Genomic DNA, 17,988 nt, shown 5'->3' on the forward strand with positions numbered 1-17,988 from the left:
TCTTTCCCAGTGCATTTCCAAAATGGCCCTGAACCAACCCTCCCTCCTCAAAACATACAAGGGGCTCAACCTTTCCTCCCATGGGTCATGAGGTCCTATCCTTAGGCTGTCCAGGAAGAGGCTGAACCAGAGACTTTGACCACCCTAGAGATCTGATTCTCCTTGGCAGGCGCAGGCAGGTCTGAGACTGTCCTAGAATGGTCCCTTCTGAGGGGACCTGCCCAATCAAGCCAGTGTGCCCCCTGCCAGTCAGTGCCCCAGGGTCCTCCCCCGCCCCCGTTCCCCCCACCAACAGGATCCCATGCTGGGTTTAATTCTCTTCCCTGATGGCTCAAATGGTAAAGAATCTGCCTGCGATGCAGGAGACCTGGGTTCGATCTCTGGGTTGGGAAGACCTCCTGGAGAAGGGAATGGCTACCAGCTCCAGTATTCGTGCTGGGACAAACCCATGGACAGAGGAGCCTGGCGGGCTACAGTCCATAGGGTAGCAAAGAGTCAGACAAGACCGAGCGACTAACACTTTCACTTTTCATCACCATCTGGAAATTCTTAATTTTTGAACAAGGGACCCCACATTTTCATCTTGTGCTGAGCCTTGCAAATGCATAGCCAGTCCAGCAGCCAAGCCAAGGATAGCTCCTTCCCAGAGGGCTGTGTGCAAGTCAGGTTCTTTGCCCAGGGATTCTGATGCAGCTCAGAATTTCCTTCCCACTTCTTGCCTCTTCTCCTCGCTCTGCATCCCTCTCTTGTTTAGTGCTTAGGAATCGTAGAGTGGAAGAGTCTTGTGGGGAGAAGGCAGATGAGAAATATCAAGGGGTGAAAAAATGAGATAAAAGTGTCCTCAGCTCTGAAACCCAACCAAGGTGGTTTTGGGGCTGAAACTGCTCTACTTTTGAGGCTGTGGGTGGGTCTCTGAGAGCATGAATAAGGCTCCCCTCTCCCTTCTGCCACCTGGAGGATCCCCTCACCCTTGTGGAGAGTCTCGTGTGCCTTCCTAAGTGAAGCCTTTCTTTTCTCAACATGTAATTCTGTAGTTAGTTGTGATAGATACTTATTTTTTTTTAACAAAGAAGCTTTTGTAATACCATATTGCCAGTGGTCGGAGAAGGCAATGGCACCCCACTCCAGTACTCTTGCCTGGAAAATCCATGGACGGAGGAGCCTGGTGGGCTGCAGTCCATGGGGTCTCGAAGAGTCGGACACGACTGGGCTACTTCACTTTCACTTTTCACTTTCATGCATTGGAGAAGGAAATGGCAACCCACTCCAGTGTTCTTGCCTGGAGAATCCCAGGGATGGGGGAGCCTGGTGGGCTGCCGTCTATGGGGTCGCACAGAGTCGGACACGACTGAAGCGCCTTAGCAGCAGCAGCATTGCCAGTGGTAAAGAACCCACCTGCCAGTGTAGGAGACGTAGGAGACCTGGGTTCGATCCCTGGGTCAGGAAGATCCCCTGGAGAAGGAAATGGCAACCCACTCCAGGTTTCTTGCCCAGAGGATTCTATGGCAGAGGAGCCTGGAGGGCTACAGTCCATGGTTCGCAAAGAGTCGGACACAACTGAGTGACTTAGCACATTACACATATTAGTAGTTCTGAAATTCCACCTGTTTTTACTTTTTTTAATTTTTGTTTCATATTGCAGTACAGTTGATTTATAATGTTGTGTTACTTTCAGATGTACCACGAAGTGATTCAGTTACACGTGTACATGGATCTCTTATCTTTTAGGTCCGTTTCTCATATAGGTTATTACAGGGTATGAGTAAAGTTCCCTGCGCTCTACAGCAGGTCCTTGTGGAGTGTCAAGCGAGGCATCTTGCTGGCCTTTCCCAGTGCTTCTGCTCTTGCTGAGGGACATGGAAAACCCTCAGGTCTTCTCCCATGAGCAGCCCCCTCAAGTGCCAGACAACCTCGCTCACGTTTCCTCTGCACCAATTCTGACCCCTTCCCGGTCCTGCAACCACCAAGTCTTCTGCCCCGTAGCCCCCTCCTCAGCCTTCCTTTTCGTTTCGGTAAGCCACCCCTGCCTCCCACTGCCCCAGCTGCCTCCATCTCAGTGTAATGGAGCTGACAAGGTACCACGGCAGCCAGTTCCCTTGGAGCTTGCACCCAGGGGTCTCCATCCAACCTGCAGGACGGGCCCCTCCGCCTTCTTGGCCCCAGCTCCTAAACTCCAGTGCAGGGGAGAGTTTTCTCTTTTCAAACGAGAGTGATTTAAAATCTCTTCCGCTTTGAGACTCTGACAGCTGGCCCTTTGGGCTGAGCACAGTGCCCACGAAGCCTTGCTCTCTTGCAGGCCCTCCATACAAACACATGGCTTCCACGCCTTTCCAGCAAGAAATTGAATTCCTTCAGAGTTAGCTGGTTTTCTAGAAAACCTCGATGACTTTCCAGCTCCTTGTAGCTCCGAGGACTCCTGTGCTTTTGAACTGACCCTTCACCTTGGTACCAAATGTGTGTCTGGTCCACAGTGATGCTCCCTTTCTTCTGCTGTTCTGGTCTTTTCCAGATTCTCTCCCGCTTTCTTTTCCAGCCTGTTAACAAGGAGCAGTAAGATGGGCTCAGAGCCAGGCAGCTTGTGTGCCAGGCCTGGGTTTTGGCCCCTTACCAGCTGTATTTTCCTGGGCAAGTTACATAAGCTTTCTGAGTCTTAACTTTCCTTGTGTGTAAAAGGGGGGATGGTGAGGGTTGTTGGCAGGTGCTGTGAAACATAGAAAGTGCTTTATAAAGCTCCTGTGTGCCTGATGTGGAACAGTTATTGTGACGGAGAGGGTGAGCTGGCTGTGATTGGGACCGGTCAGACCTCAGCCCTGGAGCTGGGGTGGGGACAGTCCCACCGTTCCACCAGCCCTGCTTTGGGGTGGGATCCCACCACAGAGGCCACGGTGCTTGCCATGCACAGTTCTGATCACCGCCACCCAGGACCAGTGCCTGGGGCTCCAAGCCTGGGTTTCCTTCATTCAGCCACGAGGATACAGCCTGCTTGGAATGTAGTGGGAGGGTGGCCAGAAGCCGCTGGCCATGGTGACTTGGACTGACCTGTCTCTCTTGGGTGTTTACTTCCAGAGTGTTCACGAGCCCACAGGCCCAAGTGAGGGTTATTTGCAGCTGGAGGAGCTGGTGAAGCAGGTGGTTTCTCCTTTCCTTGGCATCAGCGAGGACCGTGGCCTCTCAGGCCCCACGTACACATTGGGTAAGGGGGCCGGCTCTCAAGCTGCCAGGAGCCGCAATGACTGGTACCAGTTATGTTTCCCTGAGCCCTGATGACCTGCCAAGCCCTTTGCTTCCCACGTGGGTTGTGCAAACCTCTACATGTTCACTGCTCGTGTTTCCCTCTGGCCTGGTTGTTGCAGTAACCTCCCCGCTTGGCCGATTCCTCCCCAGGAACGGATACTGAACTTCTGTGGTGGTGCTTGTCTGATTCACATCTTTGATCAGTGGCTTTGATCTGTTTTGGTGCCTGCAGTGTTAACTTTCCTGTATCTGATACCAAAAACCATGCCTGACTGCAGCCTACCCCCTCATGACTGGAAAAACCACCAGTGATGAATTTCCTTTTGAAAGTGGCTCAAAACGTGAAGCCAGCTTACTGGGTGTGTGGCTGGAGATCCAGCTGCTGGCTGCCCACTGCATTCCTGTAGGTACTGCCAGGGACTTCACATGCAGGACAGGGGCTCCTGGACTGGGGGACAAATCCCACTGAGGCCTCTTTCCAGTGGCTGTAAAGCTAAAATTCAGGCTCTGTACTACTCACCCCGGAGAATCTAGAGATGAAATGAGTCTATTCCTTCTTTCAGTGAGACTATGGTCTAGATGAGGAAATAGCTATAGAATATCATAAAAGATATTCCTCAGTTACTCTCTGAAATGGAACCACCCACCCCCCGCAAATGCAGGAACTTTTGGCTTGTGGTTCTAACTTCAGCAGCCAAAATGCTGCCTGGCAATGCAGTGTGTGTGCATACGCAGTCACTAAGTCGCATCTGATTCTTTGTGACTCCATAAACTATAGTCCATTAGGCTCCTCTGTCCCAGCAATGGAGTGGGTTTCCATTTCCTCCTCCAGGGGATCTTCCCAACCCCAGGGATTGAACCTGCATCTCTTGCATCTCCTGCATTGGCAAGCAGATTCTTCACTGCTGTGCCACCTGGGAAGCCCTGGCATAGAGTAGACAGTCAAAAACTATTTGTTAGATGGATGGGTGGTACCCGAGGCTGGGGTGACCAGCACCCACACACAGGTGCAGAGGTGGAAAGGGATTTCCTGAATTTGAAACCTTTTATCCCTTCTTCTGGCTTGAATGGAGACAGAGCTGGGCTTCAAAGAAAAGAGGGGAGGACCAGCCTCCAGCGGGCTTCCCGCCCCTTCCCGGGCCTCCCGACTGCAGAAGAAAGCAAGGCCTGCCACAGTTTTTAGGGCCCCTTCATATTTCTCTGGAGACACCAGTTTAACCACAGTCACCACAAATCTGAGGGTGCTGGCCCCAGTCTTCTGCCTGCCTGGTCCTCCACCCTCCCTCCCTCCTTCCCTCCCTCCTCCCTGATTCCACCCAGGAGCTGGCAAGAGCCGGCTGAAGGAAAACAGTCCCCTGCCCTCCCCGTGAGGAGGGCTGGGCGCCACTTTCCTGCTCTGGCGGGGCCAGCTGGCCCCCAAGTTTGGGGCAGGAGGATACAAGGAGATGTCAGCATGCCAGCGGGTTAGCCGGGCCATGGCAGGGACCCCACCATCTGCTGGGCCTGGAGCTGGGAACGCGAATGGATTTGGAAGTTTGTTCAGTGAGGACTCGCTCTAAGAGGGGATGCCTTCAACTTTTCAGCTATAATAAGACTCATACATACTTTCATCAAATTGTAATCAAAGGCCTGAGGTTTTATTCTTGTGCCAAGGACAGTCGTTGTCTCTAGGGCGTTGTCACAGTAGAACCCGAGAAGGGAGGAAATGACCTTCTTTTGATTACTTTTTTATTATATTATTATTTCAACAAATGTGTACTAAGAAGACCCTGTCCCTGGCACCTCGTGAACTGCTGCAGGTGATATCTGTGACAAAATTGACCCACCCCTGCCCTCTGGCACAGGGACCATGACTCATCAGTGTACAAGTGCTCTGATTGGGGAAGTCCAGGGCCCACAGCAAGAGGACTGGGCAATCAGGGAAGACTCCCTGGAGGAGGTGATCTCTGCAGTGGGACCCGGAGGATGAATACAAGTTAGCTGAGTCAATGGGGAGGGAAGATTGACCAGGCAAAGGGAAGGATCTCTGGGAGGCTTTTGAGGTTATGAGGAGGTGGGTGGGGAGCAAGAGGGTGCAACGTTCGAGGAACTGAGAGAGCTTTAGAGTTGCAGAGTGGCTGACGGCAGGGGAAGCCCCGGGACACAGACCACGTCCTGGGCACTGTGTGGGGTGGGCTGGATACCACGTTCCCACTCACAGGTGAGGCAAATGCAGGTCAAGGTCACTTGGCTGTTAGAGACAGGCTTTCAAAGCCCCTAGCTCTATGCCCTTGGCCAGCTGTTCTTCCACACTCCACCCGCCCCCCACCCACCCTGTCAGCTCCAAGAGGTGACTGATGGTGCTGAGGGACCGCAGAGAAACTGGTCCTTCCTTCTCAGTTGTCGACTGAAAAAAATTACACCCTAAAAACTGAGAATTATGTTTTAGTCAATGGAAAAACTAAGTACTTGAGCATAGAAGACAGCCTCTCAGATAGCTCTGGAGGACTGTTCCAAAGAGGGAAGGAGGAACTAGGGTGTATGGAAGTTTTTGCAACAAAGACCAGGTAGTTGGAATATTGTTATTCCTATGAGAGAATACTGTTAATTAAAGAAAAATAGATATCTCAAGTTTGTGAATTTAGTGCTTTTCTACATGTGGGAAGATGCAAGAGTCTGGGCTCATTGAAGTCATTCCTTTTTTAAAAAACTTTTATATTGGAGTATATTTTATATTGGAGTATATTTTATATTGGAGGAAAGCCAATTAACAATGTTGTGATAGTTCCAGGTGGACAGCACAGGGACTCAGCCAAACACATACATGTGTCCATTCTCCCCCAGCCTCCCCTCCCATCCAGGCTGCCACATAACACTGAGCAGAGTTCCTGTGCTGTACAGCAGGACCTTGTTGGTTGTCCATTTTAAATACAGCCGTGTGTACATGTTGACCTCAAAGTCCTTTGATACATACCCTAACGTCTAGGCCTGCTCTCCTATAGCTTTTCTCCATCCTGAATCCCCTGAGGGTGCACAGTCCAGGGTGGCTGCAGTGGCTGCTGGCTCGATGGCCAGGGCATCCTTTGCTTAGTGGTATGGCAGCCAGCATTCTTTGTCCACGCGGTCCTTAGTGCCAGAGGTATCTGGGGCCAGGACGTCATCCGCAACCAACCCCTGGACACCAAAAAGCTAAAATGGCCACCACAGCGCCCTTCCTTATGGAAGACACCCCTTTCTAGATAAAGAGAGGACTCTCTGCGGCTCAGTCTTCCCCTCAGTTGAACAGAGGCTCTTCTCCTGTCTGTGGAAGAGGTAGCTGCCTGTTGTGACAACCGGCCGAGGTAGAAAGAGACGGAGCAGAGGCGGTGGACGTGAGAAATCTCCGGAGGCCTTTCCATGACCTCTCTGGGCCTGACAGGATGGGAGGGGTGAAGGGCAGCTGGGCCCAGCATCTCAAAACACCTGTCACCTTCCAGGCCCCGAGCAAGCACTTGGCATGTAGTCATCCTACCAGATTCTGGGGATGCATGCTGTCGTGACCTCAGACTCTGCATTGGTAAGAAACGTCCCCAGGGTCACACGGGGTAGGTGACCAGAGCTGGAGAAGTGGCCTTCTAGGGCTCCCACCTGTACTCACGGGCTCAGGCAGGTTGAGCCAGGGACTCACGGGTGGACCCTCTTCCTGCCCGCCAGGCCCATGGGTCTGAGAGTTAAGCCTCATCTCATGGATGGGCAAGTCTTGCTTCGGAGAGAAAAGATGAGTCCCAGGACGTGATGGAGTGAGCGTGTGTGTGTGTGTGTGTGTGTGTCCTTCCCTCCAAAGCTGTCACTTTTCTTGGGCAGAGGGAGTAGTGGGTGAGGAGGAAAATAATGAAATCTTAAAAAAAAAAAAAAAAAAAACAGGCCAATTTGTCAGAGGCCAGGCCCACATTTCTACCTTTCCAGTTTCCCAAGTTTCCAGGCTGCTGCCCTGGCTCAGTTAGCGCTCGTTTCTTCCGCACAAAGGCCCGGGCCTGCCACTCATCTCTCTCCATTGTGGCTCCAGGGGGAGGGTCCTTTGCCCCAAGATACAGTAACTTGTCCTCTTGATCAGTCGGCATTCATGGACTTTCAGGTGCCAGGGCCTAAAGAGAGACGCCCACCGTGAACCTGATGGGCAGGTGTTGTAACACGCCTGATGGGGGCCACTCCGGTGGGGCCTGGCCGAAAGCCTGGGAGATCAAAGGCCTGGGAACTGAGTCCCCAACAAAGAACCGCCTCCTCCGGGCTTTGTTTCTCTCTGGGGGTTTGAAGGGAGCTGCCAGGGCTGGCTTCAGAGCAGGGGGACGAATGCCAGGGCTCCGCGGGTCGCCTGGGGAGTGAGGCAGGAGCAAATACAGGAGGAGGCTGGGAGGGCGGTGCAGGAGGCGTCAGGGTCCAGCCCCTCTTGCTGCTCCTCCGTGGGCCCCCTTGCCAAGGAGGGGCCAGCTTTTAGGCACCAGGCGGGAGACCCACAGCTCAGTCAATCCCCTATGGAGACTTCCTGCTCCGAATGGCAGGGCCCAGCTTTCCCTGATGCAAATAAGAAAAAGAAGGCAAAGAGGACAAGCAGCCACAGTGTGGCGAGCTGACTATCAGCTCCAAGCCTACTCTGCAGTTTAAAGGCCTCCCAAGGGGCCCCTGTGGTCTCTTCTCTGGGAGGCGGCTCTGAACGTTGGGGGGAGCTTTGCAAGCACACACGGCCTGCCCAGGGGACTCACACAGCCCAGCCGCCCCTGTGGTCTCTGCTGTGTCCACACCCAGGCTTGGGAGCCAGAACATTGTGCCCAGAAGGCAGGAGGAGGAGCTGGCAGCCTCCGGGTCAGCGGCAGGGAACTGTCCTAAGAGAGGCAGGGCTGGCTGCAGAGGGAGCAGGGCTGTGGAAACCACCAGGGTGGGCTTCAGCTGTGTGCCCTGGAGTAAGTTACTTAACGTCTCTGAGCTGTGGAGGGCCAAACACAGAGGAGGAAGAGGCTGCCCTGTCGCTGGGCAGGGGCCCGGCAGAGCTACCAACAGCTGTATTACAGGCCCAATAGGATGGTCTGGGGCCTGTGGAATCACCCCAGATGAGGAGTTGTGTGTGCCTCCCCTTTCCTTCTACGGACCTCAAACCACATCCCAGACCTTACCATGCTGTGTTAGTCACGGCCTGATTATTTGTCCGTCTCCCCCTTAGACTTATTGCATGTGGCTCCCCTGTTGGCTAGGCATGGCGTAGACCTCTCCTCTGAGGGAGGGAATGAATGAACGGACAGCCATGCAGTCTGTCTGACCCTCAGAGGACTAGGCCCATCTGAGAAGCCCCCTCTTCATAACTCCTCCTCCTCTGATTCCCCAGCCTGCTCTCATTTGTACCCCTGCCCTGACATTGGTTGCCCTGATATTGGTCAACATTGTGTTGACCTGGTTTTAACACAAATGTGTGTGCTGGCTTCCAGAAAGTCAGGAGCAAGGGCTGTGCTATCCGCCCTGGGCTTGAATCCCAGTTTCATCACTAACCATGACTGTAAAATGACTTAGCATGTCAACCTCAGGTTCCTTTTCTGCAAAGCAGTCAGGAGATCGTGTCAGTGAAACCTCTCCTGTTCGGATAGAGTGCATAGTAGATGCTCAACTAATGACTGCTCCTAAAACTTCCCCCACCCACCCCTCACCACTGTGCTCCAGCCCCTGTGTGAGGCCTCATATCAGATTTATGCTCCTCTTTGCTCTCCGCAGCAAACACAACATTTTGCACAAAGCTCAAGACGTTTGTTGAAACGTTTGTTGAAAGGGGGGCATCATGGGGACCCCCTCCTCCAGGCTGGCCAGCCCCCCTCTGGCTCCATCTCTCCACAAAAGCCCAAGTAGAACCCTCCAGAACCTTTAGGCTGCTAGACTAACAGTGTGAGAGAGACGGACGATGTCCAGGCACCCATCTGAGACAGCTTGCTAGCTCATTCTGCCAGGTTGGGAACGATGGAAACCACCCAAGGAATTCTTTCCTCCAGAGATGCTGTGTGTCTACCATGCATGTCTGTCCCCCAGACCTCATCCCACGTCCTGAGCCTGGGCTTTTTTCCAGATTTCTCCTCTTTCTTGATCTGCAGGTAGTAAGCACTCACTGTCCAGTCCAGTTTCCTCCTAGGCTGGTTGTAGGGCCGCCACCACCTGGGTTTTCCAACTGCCAACCTTGAGTGTTTGCTTTTAACAGCAGCAGGAGAGAAGATGAATTGTTTTCAAGGGCACTTTTTTTAAAGGATGGTTCTTTAATGGGGTCCCTGCTTCTTTGAACTCTTCCGGTGCTTCTGTTTTATAGTTATCGATTTTTGCGATCATAAAAGTAATACATGGTTATTGTAAAAATGTGGGAACATTTTAGAAATGTGAGACTTGGCGCGTGCAAGCACCCACGCTTCAGAGAGGACCTCTGCCGACGTCTGGCATAGATTCTTCTGTCCTGTTGGCTCCTTGGCGTTTTGTCCCCTATATCATTTCTCCCCCAAAGAAGAGCGTGAGGACCCAGCCTCTTGTCTGGCATTGCTGCAGGCAGTGTTTGCTGCTGCCTGAGTTCAGAGAATGGGCTGGCTCAAGAGCAGTGACGGAGGCTGGAGACGCAGCAGTGTGTATTAGGGATGTCTGGGCACCGCCATTTAGGGCTTCAGAGGATTGGGCTGAGCCTCAGTGTTCCTCATCTGAACAATGGGGATGATGAGAGATGTCCTAGTGTTTTAGAGGGAGATTGGGACTCAACAGTAAGATGATGGATGGGAAGACACTCAGTAAGTTCTAAATTCTACGTATTATTACCTGATTCTGAGAAATAATTGCTGTTGCCATCAAATAGCTCCTGGGGGCTCCAAGTGAGTAGTCATGGTGACTTAGTCCTAAGGGTTAGGATTTTATTCTCTTGTCATTGTGTATACATATTTGTGTATGTGCATATAGTCACACACGTGTGCGTGTACACATACATGCATATGAAAAGTGAAAGTCGCTCAGTTGTGTCCGACTCTTTGCGACCCCATGGACTATACAGTCCATGGAATTCTCCAGGCCAGAATGCTGGAGTGGGTAGCCTTTCCCTTCTCCAGGGGTCTTCTCAACCCAGGAATCAAACCCAGGTCTCCCACACTGCAAGCGGATTCTTTACCAGCTGAGCCACAAGGGAAGCCCGTATATGCATATGCATATGTGCATGTATGGATGTATAAGACCATCCAGTGATGGGACCTGCTGAGAACTTTGCAGATGAACACGGCACCCTCACTATAATGCCCATCAAGGCGCATGAGCTTTGAAGGTGATGACTGCATGTTTCAGGGCCTCCAGATCCATGGGAAAACCCAACAGTAAACTAGAGCAGCATGGGCTGAGTGTCCCAAGGCCAGTCTGTGACTGGCGAGTGCCGTCTTCTCTCCCTTTAGAGCTCAGGTCTCCCCCTCCACCCTTTGTTATCCTGTCAGGGGTGGAGGGAGCACCAGCGAGGTCAGGCCTTCCTCATTTATCCCCTTGGAATCCCCTGCTGAGAGAGGCATGTGTTAGGAGTCTTCCAGGTCTTAGGAATGGGGGGAGTTGGGGAAAGCAGTGACAGGTGCCGATGGGTTGGGAGGTTGGAAGGCGGGGGGTGTGTGCACTGGCTGGAAGAGGGCAGAAGGAAAAAAGAGGCTTTGACCAGACCCCACCGCTCCTCAGCCCTCCATCCTCACCTCCTCAGCCCTCCATCCTCACCTCCTCTGCCTCGCTGGGGTCTTTCATCCAATTCATGCTGCTAACATGGTGCCTCAGTGGAATAGGAGGCTGGTGCCTACAGAGGAGGCTTTCCTGGGGCCTTGGGGATGCAAGCTTGCCCTGGGCCCTGCCCCGGCCACACTGGAGGTCTCAGGACTGGCGTGGTCCTTGTAAAGGTGGGAGAGGAGAGACCTTCACAACTGGGTGTTATTTGTACACAGGCTTCCTCCTTCCGACTCTTCTCCCTGGATTCGAACCTCATGTACTTGGCTTGTCCTTCCCTCGGGATGCTTAGTCAACTATCGCTATATATGCTTTGTGTGGACAGCGAGCACAAGTGAGTCTGGAGTGAGACAGCCCTTGTTTTGCATCCCAGCTCTTCTATGTTCTAGCTTCCCAGCTCTTCTATGTTCTAGCTGTGTGAGCGTACGCCAATTCCTATCTCTTTGATGCTCATGTTATCTCCCACTTTAACTATGAAAAATGATCATAACTTAGGTTCAATTTTTAGGAGGATTCAAAAAATGAACACATGTCAAGGTTGAGCATAGTTTCCAAAATGGAAGAATTTGAGAAGCAGCAGTTTTTAAAATAATTCATATCCACTGCTCTCTGCTGCCTCCATGGGCCATCTACGGAGCCTCATCTCCTCTTTGGTGCTGTGAAAGGCTGGTTGAAGCCAGAATATCAACTTGAACAGAACTCAGGCCTCAGATCATCAAGCTGCTGGGACTGTTGGTGGTTCTGGTCCATGATGATCCAGAGGATGTGCCACTGCCTTTGCTTTGATAGCCAAGGTCCCCCCAGTTAGCTATTCCTCTGAACTTGAGCTTATGAGGCCTTTTCCACTTCCTCTGTTGACACTGCAGGGGGCTCATCATGCTGAATGGAGCCCAGAGCATCTCTGGGCAACTGGTCCAGCCGGTGCTCAGGTCTTCGGACAAGACTGGTTAGAAGGGAATTGAGGGCAAATCCAAGGAAGCTGAGGCAGCAGCTGCAAATGTGAGGAGACTCCCTTGGAGCTCCTTCATCTGTCATGGAACATCCATTGGGAGGGCATGTTGGCCATAGGCAGGATCAGGCACGAACAAGGTGAAGTTACAAGAGAAACATAGATGTAGCCAAGTTCCTTCCTTGTGCTTCAGGGCTTCATCTAAAGCCGTCCCTGAAGGTGGAGCTGCCACCTCCCTCTTCTGCCAAATTCTTTAGGAGTTTTTGACACCTACCACCCCCACCCAATCACAGCCTTTGCTGGTCTTTCTCTTGCAGCCAGGCGCCACTCCAGGGTCCGGCCCAAGGTCACGCTCCTGAACTACGCCTCCCCAATAACCCCCGTCAGCCGGCCCCTGAACGAGATGGCCCTGACCCCGCTGACGGAGCAAGAGGGGGAGGCCTACCTAGAGAAGTGTGGCAGCGTCCGGCGACACACAGTGGCCAATGCCCACTCGGACATCCAGCTGCTGGCCATGGCCACCATGATGCACTCGGGCTTAGGGGAGGAGTCTGGTGGTGAGGACAAGTGCCTGCTGCTGCAGCCCAGCTTCCCACCGCCCCACCGGCAGTGCTCCAGCGAGCCCAACATCACCGACGGTCCCGACGAGCCAGAGCAGGGGGCCACGGGCAGCCAGGAGGACTCGGAGCTGAACTGTGCTTCCCTGAGCTGAACCCCCATCTCCCAGGACTCCCAGCTGCTGCCTGGCAACCAGGATGAGGGCAGCTGCATCCCCAAGGATCACTGAGGGGAGCACTTCCTCTGGGCAATGCCACCTTCTGCCTTTTTGGATACAGGCTAGTCTGAGTGCCCTAGGGGACATTTGTCATAAGCCTCTCCATTTTCAGGACGGTGAGCACCTTTTTGCAGCCACACAGATCTAACTGCCCAATGTCTGCCCTCTTGCCTGCTTGACTCAACCCAGATCTTCCTCACTGGGCTTTTATTCTCAGATAATGGACTGTCCGGTCCTCCTGACTGTATATCACAGCACCCCTGGCGTTCCTATAGCTGGAGGTCATCCAAACCACATACAAAGCCAGCAAGGCTGTGTTGGCATGTGGAGTTCCCCTTGAGTCTTCGTGATACAGAGGCTGGTGGGTGAAAAGAGGCAGTAGAGAGATGTACCTCTTGACTCTCTCGTGTGGAGTAAAAGTAGACTGCAGCCCCTCCCAAGCCTGACCAGGAATGCATCTTCCATTTCAGTTTCAGAATTACTGGCCAATGAGGGTTCTTCCTCACCTATACCCAGACCCTTTATGCTGTCTTTGGCTTTTGGCCCAGGAGGGCCACACGGCTAGAGGAACCCCATCTTTAATTAAGCTTCAGCGTTCCCTTTCCAAGGCTTTCTCCCCAACTCAAGGAACTAACCTTCCTGGTGGAATAGCTGGTGCCTTCCTCCCTCTTTCATTTCAGAAACTGACCCCTTTGCTGTCATGGGGGAGGGGCCAGCTGATACCAACCAACTAATCTGTTCCTGGATTTGACTTGAATTTTTTTTTAATGTACATCATTTCAAAAATAAAATCGCTTGCAAATATTTGCATGTAGATCTTGCACCGCTCATTTCCCATGGAGGTGGGTCTTCACACAGAAAAATAGCAAACCCCCTAGGAAAGGAGGTTAGGAGTGGTTCAGGGTGAAAGCAATCCATGGTAGGTGGGGCCCCGAGGTACAGAGCTCTGGAAGCAGCTGGATTTGAGTCTGGTAAGCCCTGTGTTTGTGAGTGTCATGGTTTATAGGAAAAGTTGTATTGAGATGAGGAGACTCGGCATGCCTCGGGAGCAGAGGGGTCTAGCAAATGAGATGTCTCAGTGCCTTATAGTGGGGGGAGCCAGGGCTGATGTGGGCAAGACCTTTTGGAGACATGTTCATTCCCTATGATTAAAGCAGTGCCTAGAAGTGCCTGGAATGTCTAACCTTTGGGGTCTGGAAATGTTCTTTGGATCAGCAGGCTTTGGTACTATTTATGTATAAAAGGTGAAAGTGTTAGTCACTCAGTTGTGTCCGACTCTTGGCAACCCCATGGACTGTAGCCCACCAGGCTCCTCTGACAATGGAATTCTCCAGGCAAAAATACTAGAGTGGGTTGCCGTTCCCTTCTCCAGGGGATCTAGCCAACCCAGGGGTTGAACCTAGGTCTCTGGCATTGCAAGTAGACTCTTTACCATCTGAATCATATAATATCTTCTCAACACTGCTTCCTCCATACAGGTCTGGACTTTTTATATCCTTTCACTCCACTGTTCTTTATGTATTTGTCTGCTGGTCCCCTGACAACAACTCCAGAAAAAAAAAAAAAAAAAAAGAAGGCCCTGAACACTTCTGGCACCTTCTAGGTATCCTGTTAGTCTTTGGAAACTTTGTTTATGAAATGTCAGAGCTGTGAGCCAGCTTGGCTTCCAATACAGCTGGAGAGAGGATAAGGACAGTCTAAGCTGCCAACAGAGGAAGAGACCTTCTAAACTCATCTCATCCTTGACGGTATTTCCCTTCTGGGTGAAGATTGAAATATGACCAGAGTAGTGCTTTTGATGGCTTCTGATTTGGAAATTTTGTTTAAGAAGTTGTTTCGTTTATATCCTTTTAAGAGAGTGATGGAAGAAAAAATACGCAAAGGAGACCTTCTGAGAATTTCAAACAAAAAATAATCTGTGGATGTGTTGGCTAAAGTCCACGCATTCACCAACATGCATTAGCAAATGGAATATCAGTAGGTAACATGTGATGATTTCTTTAACCAATGGCTTCTGTCCTTATTGGCACACTTAGCACTCGGGACTAGTATTTACTGATCCCAGCAAAGTCATTAATCATGGTTGGGTTTGCTTTTTTAGTTTACAACATGAATGATATATATGTTTTTAAATGCTTTTTCCATATACTAAATGCCTCTGATGAGGACAGCAGTCATCAGTTAAATGTGTAAGCCCTTAGGTTAAGAATGAGAGCGTCAGTATAGACCCAGTGTACTTAACTGCTAATGAGTGTTAGCTAGTTCACAACTGTAACTTTGATGTACACACCTGATATTTGTACAGTAAATACTTCACACTGTACATAGAAAAACTGTTGATGTTTATGAGCATTCAGGCTATCAGAGCTACTGCAAGAGCAACAGCTGTAGTGCTTTTAACCACTTTTTCTCCCCTTCATGAGATGAAGATTCGTTTTCATTATTTAAGGTAGGATCTTTCCGTGCCTGAGGTTTAATGACAGGAAACGATCACGACTCTTAAACTCCGAGTGAGCTCATAAACCAAAAGCCTTTCATGCTGTCTGTTTCCAAAACAGATTCAATAAACATCATTTTGTCCATTACTCTGTTCCCGGGCTGTGTGTCTTGATTGAATTTGCAAGCGTGTCCATTTGCAAATTCTGAGTCTGAGAGCGTCCGTTAGACCTCTGCATCCTGTCTGCACACTCCCGGTGTGAGGAACCCGCCTTCCCGGCTTCTAGGTCCCTTTTCCTGTTGCCTCCACCCCTGGGTTAGGCAGCAGCCTGACCTCAGCCAGTCTCCCCTGGGCTTTGCTTGCCATCCTCATCTGGATTGGCAAGTCATTTCCTGGAGGAACAGCCTGTCTGCGGAGGAGCTTGGAAAACACCGAACAGAGTCTGCAAAGGCAAGGTCTCTTCTGAAGCCAGCCTGGTCTCTTTCCTGAGTGTTTGACCCGGAGGGAGCCTTTGTAAGAGCCTTCAGAGAGGTGTATCCTGAACTGATTGAAAACCCTGGAGGAGGTCAAGGAGAACAGTCACACTTTTCACTGAGCCTTAGAGACTGGCACAGTGAACTAGGAATGCCGAGAGGTCTGCCTCGGTAGATTTCACGTCACTGGTGCACTACCTGTATTCACTCATCCAGCCACTCATCTTCCTACCAAATATTTGTGGAACTGCCACTGCATTGTAGGCACTTGTGGGTGTTGGGCATGCGGTGATGGGACAGAAAACCTGTGTGCCTGCATCTCTTGGGGCTTACCATCCAATGGGGGAAGGCGGGCAGTCAGGTGAACACAGGTATTTCAAGTAATGAACAACACTGAATGAAACAGAATGGCAAAACCCAGTGACTAGTGGGTAATGTGTGAGTGACCCCAGACCAGGTGGCTAGAGAAGGTTGCTTTAAATTTGGGATCAGCCTTAAAATCTGCTTTTGTTCCCGCTCAATGCCATAAGAAATTACCACAAATGAGCGCTCGCTGGGCTTACCTGGTGGTCCAGTGGTTAAGAATCCACCTGGCAATGCAGGGGACCCGGTTCGATTCCTGGTCCAGGAAGATCCCACGTGCTGTGGGCCAACTGTCTGTGTTCCACAGCTACTGATCCCGTGCGCCTAGAACCTGTGCTCGGAAACCAGAGAAGCCACTGTAATGAGAGGCCCACACACCGCAACAAAGGGGAGCCCCTGCTCACCACAACCAGAGAAAGACCGAGCACAGCCCAAAAAAAAAAGGCAGCGTGCATTTGTGATCTCACATTCTGTAGGCTGGAAGGCTGACCTGGGTCTCACTGGGCTAGAGATCTAGGTGTTGGCGGGGCTGCGTTCCTCTCTGGAGGCTCCGAGGGGAGAACCCATTTCCTCACCTTTGCCAGCTTCCAGAGGCCGCCCATATTCCTTGGCTTGCAGCCTCTTCAACACTAAACTCGAAACCATGGGTTGAGTCCCCCTCACGCTGCATCACCCCAGCCTCCATTCTGCCTCCCTTGTCCACTCTTTAGACCCTTGTGATTCCACTGGGCCCACTGGGATAATCTTTATGTCAAGATTTCCATGGGCCTCTGATTACCACTGCCTCTGCTGCCCCCTCTACTGATGTCTCAGGGAGGAAAGGCCAGCCTCGTGGTGTGCCGGGGACACTGAGAAGACTGAGCTGCAGTCAGCAGGTGGGTACCAGTCTCAGTGTCCAGGGAGACCAGTCTGCCTGGCCTGGGGGCCTTTAAACTTGATGTCCACTCAAAGCTGCTTCTCTTGCTCTTCTTGAACTGTTTCTAGAAAACCTCATAGGGTAGGGAGCAGGGGTTGGGGGAACCTGGACAATGGATTCCTTATGCAGAAAAGATTTCAATTTTTTTGTTGTTTTATTTATTATTTATTTTTGGCTGTGTTGGGTCTTTGTTGCTGTTCAAGGACTTTCTCTAGTTGCAGAAAGTGGGGGCTCCTCTCTATTTGCGGTGTGCAGACTTCTCGTTATGGTGGCTTCTCGTTGCAGGGCACAGACTCTAGGGCGAGCGGGTCTCAGTAGTTGTGGTGCACAGGCTTAGTTGCCACATGGCGTGTGGGATCTTCCCGGACAAGGGACTGAACCCATGTCCCCTGCATCAGCAGGCGGATTCTCAACCACTGGACCACCAGAGAAATCCCTCAATGTTTTTTTTAATCTTTAAATATTAATAGGTTTAAATGTGGCTTTAAAAATAATATTTAATAAGTATAATAATTAGTAATCATTTAATAAATAGTACAATTAATAATTTTGTCTTTAGAATCAATATTCAATTTAAGACACAAGTTAAAGTTTTGGGGGGCTTTTGAGTTCAGCTTACACATTTTATTGTTCTTTACATAAGTCTAATAGATTGTAGCAATAACTTTGGAGGAGCCTTTGAATAATGCTTGGTCCTATTTACAACCTTAGCTCAGCACTTCAAATGCTTTAAATGCATTTATAAATTTAATATATTTATTTCTTTTTAAAGTGCTTCAGTATTTCTGACAGCATGCAAAATCTTCCCCAATCCTAAATTCTTATAGAAACTAATACATTTAAACTTATAAATAAGGGAAACTTTAAATGTTTTTATACTCTACTTAAACTTAGATGTCACTATTTAAAAATTGCAAGTCTAAATTAATTACTCAATTATGCATTTTAAAGTGGAGTTATAAAAGTGACATTCTAATGGGACTTACTGTCTTAAATATCACGTCTGAAATATCAAATATGCACTTTGCCTTCCTAACGTAAAAATATCAGAGCTATAGTTTTATTTTAAATCTTTCTCCATTTAAGCCTAAATCTTCCCGGTGTGTTGGTTGTTAAGCTGTTGTCTTAGCT

At 50.6% G+C, this 17,988-nt stretch overlaps 1 protein-coding gene across 14 annotated transcripts in view; it reads left to right on the forward strand.

The window, feature by feature from the left end:
* The window catches only part of PRR5L (proline rich 5 like), a 156,411-nt gene extending 142,939 nt beyond the window's left edge, over positions 1-13,472 (forward strand). For 11 of the 14 annotated variants that reach the window (XM_070804051.1, XM_070804049.1, XM_070804050.1 and 8 more), the window contains 2 exons: positions 3,067-3,193; positions 12,211-13,472. In XM_070804051.1, coding sequence (XP_070660152.1) covers positions 3,067-3,193; positions 12,211-12,605 — 522 coding nt within the window. In that variant the 3' untranslated portion in view covers positions 12,606-13,472. Of the gene's footprint in view, positions 1-3,066; positions 3,194-11,162; positions 11,279-12,210 lie in introns of all 14 variants that reach the window. The other 3 variants (XM_070804055.1, XM_070804052.1, XM_070804056.1) reach the window with 3 other exon arrangements.
* The last annotated feature ends 4,516 nt before the right edge of the window (positions 13,473-17,988 follow it).

The sequence above is a fragment of the Bos indicus genome, chromosome 15 (genome assembly GCF_029378745.1).
Source record: "Bos indicus isolate NIAB-ARS_2022 breed Sahiwal x Tharparkar chromosome 15, NIAB-ARS_B.indTharparkar_mat_pri_1.0, whole genome shotgun sequence".
Taxonomy (NCBI): domain Eukaryota; kingdom Metazoa; phylum Chordata; class Mammalia; order Artiodactyla; family Bovidae; genus Bos; species Bos indicus.